The 7500-nt window shown below is 39.8% G+C and overlaps 2 protein-coding genes across 2 annotated transcripts in view; one reads left to right on the top strand and one right to left on the bottom strand.

The window, feature by feature from the left end:
* The window catches only part of LOC138007679 (ubiquitin carboxyl-terminal hydrolase 47-like), a 34524-nt gene extending 32882 nt beyond the window's left edge, over nt 1-1642 (top strand). Inside the window, exon 34 of the mRNA XM_068854722.1 lies at nt 1-1642. This exon is cut by the window's left edge and continues 554 nt beyond it. The gene's annotated coding sequence lies outside the window, so the exon portion shown is untranslated.
* Nucleotides 1643-1790: 148 nt separating this feature from the next.
* Nucleotides 1791-5654, bottom strand: LOC138007680 (DEP domain-containing protein 7-like). Its single transcript, XM_068854724.1, has 3 exons — nt 4951-5654; nt 3465-4095; nt 1791-2487 (listed from the first exon to the last, which is right to left on the bottom strand). Exons 1-3 carry the CDS (start codon nt 5556-5558, stop codon nt 2155-2157), a joined length of 1572 nt encoding a protein of 523 aa, XP_068710825.1. The 5' UTR covers nt 5559-5654; the 3' UTR covers nt 1791-2154.
* Between the last annotated feature and the right edge of the window lie 1846 nt (nt 5655-7500).

Here is a 7500-nt window from a genome sequence, read left to right as displayed (position 1 = left end):
ATAATAATTCACTTGGTTTGGCTAGTGCATAAGTACAGTAAAAATTTCTAGTGTACCATAAGAAGAAGCCCTCACCCATTGACTCTTAGGAGTGAGACTTCACCGATTTTACCGTTTAATGACAGACAATTTTGCTCATCAATTGGTAATACCTGAAGCTAAACTTGACTTTCATGGTGTAGAGTCCACTGTCCACAAAATTGAGAGACATTAGGGGAAGCAAAGGCTGTTCTCTATCTATTGTGCCTACCCTCCCTCCTTCACTAGGAAAAAAGTTTATGTTTGTTAATAACCTAATGGTTTTGTTCTTTAATTCAATCACGTTTTTGTTTATACATGTACAAATAATTTGCACAGGCTCTCTTGGCTACCCAAGATTCGGCAGTGCACACAGTACCTTTTTCAACTTTCGTCATTTTTGGTTCTACACTTCTGTGTTGCATTCATTGCTTGACCCCAGGTTTCAAAATGGCAATACTTGTCCACTGAGTAGGATTCATACCTTGGCCAAAGGACAATGTAGGGTGGGTCTTGTAAACAAGGGATAAGACTGATACTGCTGGTAAAATGTTTTGTTATGCACCCATTGCATCATGAACTCAAAGGCAGAGTGAAAGCACGCTGTTCACATGAGAAGTTCAGTCAGTTATTAATAACTGATTTTATTTTAGACTTTTTAAAAGCTTCCTAGTAAAAAAATATTTACACTGTACATCATTGCAATTACACCAATAAATAAATGTAATATGTTATTTTAACTTAATAACATTCTGTAACTGTTACACTTCCCCAAAGACAGCTCAGGACTATTAGTGATGAGAAATTAGGGATCAAGCACCTAACACGATGTTCATGAAGGCCTGGCAACTGGCCAAATTAACTGGTCGATAACATTCTGCATTCTCCTTTTGGACTTATGGCTTGTTTTCGAAATCTCTATGTACTTTTTTTGCTTAAAATATAACAAAATGTCTGGCTTCAACTCTGATGTCCGGGCCTCAGTTGATTAAACGATGATGGATGGCTCTATCTGCCGAGTAAATCACTAACCAGTGGACAAAAGGGTATTTACAAGAGACTGGTATGAACTCAGACCGGTATGAAATTTTTACAGCTGTTTACATGAAAGCGGGACAAAGTGCCTGGTTTCGGGATGAAATGATATGTTTTGTCCAAAAAAATGTATGGGCTGACCGAAAAGTCAAATTTCTGGACACAGTCTGAGATTTGTTGTCATTAACATGAGACCGGTACGAGAATTTCTTGCCCTGGTCCAGCAACCAAGACGAAGTCAGACCAGTCTGAGTTTATTGTCAGGCCGGTCTCATGTAAATGCATAAAAAGAAATGTATGGAGGCATAAAGGAACTTGTGCCAGTCTGAGTTAGTTCCGGTGTCATGTAAATACTCCCTAAGTCATAGCGAAACCATGGCCAATTATTGCCTTATCCAATGGATAGTGATTTATCTGCCAGACAATGTTATCCACCTTTTGAACAACTAGGGCCTGCTGTACAAGACCTTAGTGACACTACAACAGCTGAGAATGGACTGGAGCCTCATTTTGTGTAGGTTCAAAAGCAAACAGAGTTGGATCAAAGTGGTGCAATAAAAAAACTAATTAAAAGTAAATGTCACCTTGAGTTTTGAACAGTCTTAACTCCAAGCTGAACTTTCTGTTATTCTGGAGAGGTTAGGATCTCATGTGAGATGATGGAAGCAACCATGTTTGGCCCCCTCCCCCTTTCCAAGATAATAATAATTATTGTTCCCTCATCAACAACCTTTTACCTCGGAGGACCAAGTCTGTAAGCTGTGGCTCCTAATAATTATGATGTTAGTCAATATTGTTGGTGGGTGGCACAACAATGCCAACATAGTTTTAGTAACTGTTTACCCTGGGGTTTGAGTCATATGCTTTTGAAGTGAATATCATAAGTTATTCACAAGTCCAAATAAATGCATGACTGTATACTTTTTCAAGGGTGTGTGGAACCTGCCAGAGTGATGAATGTAGACAACTACTTGTGCACATGGAAACTTGATCTTGTCATGGAATCCTGATTACGGTTACTGTAATAATTATGAAGTTGGACTGTGCGAGGGTTGGGGCACCTGAACAGAAGGACTGCTGACTTCACAGAACCATAATTATTCATAAGTTCCCATCTGGAAATTGCCACAAGAAGACATCGTTGTGGTGTTTCTGAAAGAGTTTGAGCCTTTCCTCCTTTTCCTTTAAAGACATGTGCAGGTTGTCCACAATGAAAGTCATCAGGTCACTAAGGGATTCATTTGTTGTTTGAAGTTTTTGTTGCTGGTACTCCTCAATGGAGAGCTGTTTGGATATTTTAGATGTCAAGGTGGGACACATTCCTTGTTTCAAGGAGAAAACACTGTTTTGGAAAAGCTCTTTTACAGGAGTTGGAATTGTAAACATTTGCTGCTGGTGGCACACCATTAAAGAAACCAATCGCTGGCCAGAAGCCTGTGAATTAGAAAAGAAATTAGAACTTAATTTAGTTCTGCCTAAATTCAAATAAGATGTACTGATACATGTACAGCTTTACAGTAGGCTCGATTTCCAGCTGCTGTTTGGGAAACAAGCCCGCAGTGGAACATAGACCGGACACGAGAGAGCGGCGGAAATCGAGCCTAGCTTTATAGGTGTAGTACTGATCCTGTAGCTACCCCAGCCTTAAACCTGGGACCCCCTTCTTCCTCTTGACAGCAAGATAGGGACAACAGAGGTGATACTACAATGTAGGCTAGAAAGGTGTTTTGATTAGGTTCAGAAGGATTGAGAGTCTGGTTTTGTTGTTGCTACACTTAAGTGCAATGGAAATCTCTCCATCCCTGTTCCCTCAATGTGCTTCTTGTTTTCTTCTTTGCCACTTTTCCTTGCATTGAACATGGTGCTGTGGCTATGAATACTACTTATTTGAAAGCTGCCTAGGTCTCTTTAGACTGATACTTGTTTGTGAGTCAAGAGCCCTGGTTGTCCTTGAAAGCAATGAGCGCATCCCCATATTGTGGTGCAGATCGAAACAAGGCCATTCTTATCGACTCTTCTCTAGCTGTTTCTAAAGGTATTAGCTTCATTTTAAAGGTAGTTAAGTAGGTATAAATATGATATAAAATCGTAAATGCATTTTGCAAACTCAAATTTCAAGTGGTGGTGTCCATTTACCCAGGGTACTGAAATGGAAAGGATCCTTGATTTGGGATCCCAGGTAATGAATGGGTGATTTTTGTTTAGAATCTGACTGTATGAAGAAGAAGAGCAGTCTCAAAAATAAACTTTCTCACAGTTTTGGTTCTTAGTAAAAGAAATTCAAGGAAAATCGTTGTAATTCTTACATTATTGTTTCGTTTGGAAGCCACCACTTCACATATCATGTATACATGTAGAAGCTAGTCATCCCCCCTAAAGGTACGACCACTAAACTTGAACATTGAACAAACCTTGTCCTTTATATCCTTTGGCAAAATGGCACTTGTGAACCTTTTGATGATAAACCTTCCACTACTTCTGTCAGCAGACATACCAATAAAGTTCAACAACTTTTTGAGATGTTTCCTTTGGCATAATGGAAGCGTCAGTGCCAGTAGAGGCAGAAGTGATTTAATCTTCGACCAATCATTAGCTAAAGTGCAAAGCATACCATTGACCAAGTCTACTAAGTTTGCAGGAATAAGTGAATCTTCGAGTGACCCATAATACTCTAACAATAGCTGCTGGATTTCAGCTTCTTTGGCATTTGCTAAATTTATGTAGCTCATTTCAGAGCAATGTGGCAAAGGAAAATCAGTCTGCAACTGAATGCACTCCATCCCTGCTTGAACCCAAACGTCCCCAGATTCAGAGCCAATATTTTCCTTGTGGTTGGAATTTTCCTTCCAGTGTTCAGGAATGTCATTTGACATGACAACCACTCCCATGTCATCATCTGTTGATGGCGAGGCCAGTACATCTTCCAGGAATGGAACCTCTGTAAGCTGAAGGAGTTGTGAAAGGGCCACTTCAAACCATACTTGACTGATAAAATCTCTGGAACTTCCTGATTCAGAAGACAACATGGCCATCTTATTCTTCCTATAAAAAAATGGAATTCTTATTTTCTTTCAACAAAAGCAGATGCTTTTGAGGGGATATTAATCTGTTTGGAATTTTGAGTTATCTTGAGTCAATGGGGCAACACTGAACAAAATGGAATGTTTTAACATGAAAAACCACCGACCAGTTATCTCAGTAGCTTAGGTGAGAGTGCAAACAGACTGGATTGATCAACGCTCGCTTTATTTGTATAGAAAACTAAGGAGAAAATGCTGCCTTTGTAATCACATCTGCCACTAGTGCAACGAGGTCTTCGGTAAAGTAGGGACCCTGTTTCCATAAAACTCCTTTCAACTCGAAAGCTACGCCGGGGTGAATAGTCCGGGGCAACCGAGCTGCCACGAACTGTCCGACAGTTCCCAATTTCCAACAGACTTGCCACAAGTTGACCTCACGAGAATCCTACAGTATATTGGAGAAAGTGTTTTGGTGAGCGAATCGTGATATTGGGACATTCCATTTTTTTATCCGAACCCCCCCCCCCCCACCCCCCTATGGAAGGCATTTTTTTGAAATGTCAAGAAGGACCCTGTCGCAATCTGGATTTTCTGCTCCAGTTTAGGGGGTCGGAATCAGGAGTCTTTGTTCTATACAAAAACGGGCCTGTCAGAAATCAAGCTTCAAAGTAAAAGGAGCCTGTCGGAATCTAACTTCAGAGGTGAAAGGGACCTGTCGGAATCTGATTTCAGAGCAAAAGAGACCTGTCGGAAAAATGCCTTCCATAGGGGGGGTGCGCATAAAAAATGGTAATGTCCCATTTCGTACGTGAAGGACTTTTCGAAAGTCTAAATTTCCAACAAATCCGAGATTTTCACTCGTGCTCTTTCCTCTTACCTTAAATTTAGACCAGCATCCAAACTCAGTCGTCTTCGCTTGTTCCATGATTTTTGCGGCCTCGTAAAGTTTGTATCAGGCCATCGTGTAGACTCGGACATTAACAGATCAGCAAATCTCTTTTGCGATTTGGGTGTAAAACGCAACGACTTTCGTCTACTTGTGTTATTGTCCCTTTCGCCGAGAAGACTTCCTCTTCTACCACGTTTCTTCTCACTTTGAGACGGTGATGAAATAACTTGATTCAATGACGAAAATCGATACAACTTGCTTCCATCTTCGAAACTATGGCTCTTCGTCTTGTCTTCGATGGTTACACATTCAATGACTCGTTTCTCCAACAGAATCTGACAAAGACATTTTACCTGGTCTCGGGTGGCATCTTTTGACAAGTGGGGATTGCTCTGAACATAACAATGAAGCACTTCAACCACGTCCACGCCGCGAAAACAGTTTTCGTAATATTGAAATTTCCACCGTCTTCGACGCTGTTCGACGTTCGCTCGCAAATGTTCGACGAGCTCATTCCATATTTTTGTTGCTTTGAAAGGTTCGCGAGCCAGATTATCGCTTTTGCATTCGGTGCTCAATTTTACAAACTCAGCCATGTTGTGTCATGGTAAATGAAAATTCTTATCTATAGGATCGATGAAAGAGTAGAATCTTTATCTTGCCCGCAGCTATTAAAAGATGATTTGGTTGGAATCAACCGCCGACAAACGTAGCCTGACGTCACGTCTGAGCGACTTCAAACCCAGGCTCTCTCCTTCCTTCGTTGACGTCTACGAATCAAGGGGACGCCCAATCACCTGTTTACTTTATCTTTATGGAAGTATTTGCAGATAGAAGATAAAGCGTGATCCATAAGAACGACCTGTAAAAGAGTCAACGACCCCATGCAAGACATCTGGACTACCTCGCAAAAAAAAAATTAATAATATGACGGGCTATAAAAAATACAGTGGAACACCCCTATTCAGTGGTCCCGGAAAAACGTGCATACTATTATTTTTGACTCCAACCCAAGCTCTATTCAGGGGACACCTGCCCTGGTCCCGAGGGTGTCCCTTGAATGGAGGTTCCATTGTATAGAGAGATATAGATAATAATCATACACCTAAATAGAACCGGATAAATTTCTTCCTAAAAATCCCCTAACTTCTCTCTTAAATCTAGTAATAGCTGTTGCCTGACGAACAGCCCGAGAGGTCAGTATATGGCAAAATGTCCCACATGCCTACGATCCTATTGAAACACCTAAACTTGAATGTATTTACTATTAGATCTGGCATAGTTCTTTTTTAGAGTACCTTTATCTTTTTCCCTTAAATGATACCGATCAGAGTCTGAGAAAAACTATACATATGTATATAAATCAATATTTAAATGGCAGTTTAGGGCTTTTTTCCTGACAAGAAATTTGTGACAGTATGGCCGCCAAGCATGCGCACGAGGACCCCATCAACGCAGGACAAAACCTGGTTATACCTGTTGTTGTATTTTCAATTTCTACACCTTACAGCCTGACCTTAGTCGCTACAGTAATTCAAGTTTCACAAATCTATAATTAAGGATTGACATGTCCTTTACCTCACGAATGAAATTGTTTATATTTTCAAATGGTCTGGATAGCACAAGTATTACTAATATTTTTAAAAATACAACCACACTTTTGAATTTACGGAACATGTTTCGATGTTTCAAACATTATCTTCAGCCATAGTGAGTGTAACATGAAAATTTTTACAAGATAATTCGCATATATACATAACTATCAATACAATGCCCTTTGTAGATTAAAAGTTCGTTACAAGTAGGTAAAATTCAAACGAACCAACAATATTATAGAGAACACAACTGACATAACGGTAAAAGTTTAAAAGTGTAATGCTAAACTGACATGATCAACTTGTTTGTTGAGTTCGGGTTTCAACCGCTCAATATGGAAGCTCTCCTTGAATTTGATTTGATAGAAAGAAGTAGCATGATCAATAATTTTGAAGCAAGAAACATCACAATTATCCTGACAAATTTTAGAAAAACTAAGATGCTTGAAAATATGAGAATTTGTATCCCGGAAAAGGTGCTCATTTACGCGTGTGTAGAAATGCCTGTTGGTTTCACCAACGTAGCGAGCACCACAGCCCGCACAAGTAAATTTGTATACAACACGTGACTGATTTGAGAGAATCCGGAATGAAATCCTTTGGACTAAAAATGTTGCACAGTTTGAATGGAGAGAAAATTACTTCAACATTTAAATCCTTGGTTCCTTTGACGCCCCATTGTTTCATCCAAAAGTCATCCCACTGAACGCATATTCCATTTTCTTGCCCACCATCTTCAACCTCTTGTTCACAAACTACCATCTTATGTTAAAGACACCAATGATTTTCTCAATAATCTCCTTACCATTGGCAAATTACCCTCTAATTCGTTATTAGTAACACTTGACGTCTCATCTTTATACACTAATATTCCACATAATGAAGGCATTAATGCTTGTGGTCATTTTTTACGCACAGATCCTCACAACACCATTCCTACTGG

The sequence above is a fragment of the Montipora foliosa genome, chromosome 6, assembly GCF_036669935.1.
Source record: "Montipora foliosa isolate CH-2021 chromosome 6, ASM3666993v2, whole genome shotgun sequence".
Classification (NCBI taxonomy): domain Eukaryota; kingdom Metazoa; phylum Cnidaria; class Anthozoa; order Scleractinia; family Acroporidae; genus Montipora; species Montipora foliosa.
Note: the sequence above shows the minus strand (reverse complement) of the source record. Positions and strands in the feature narration are given on the sequence as shown.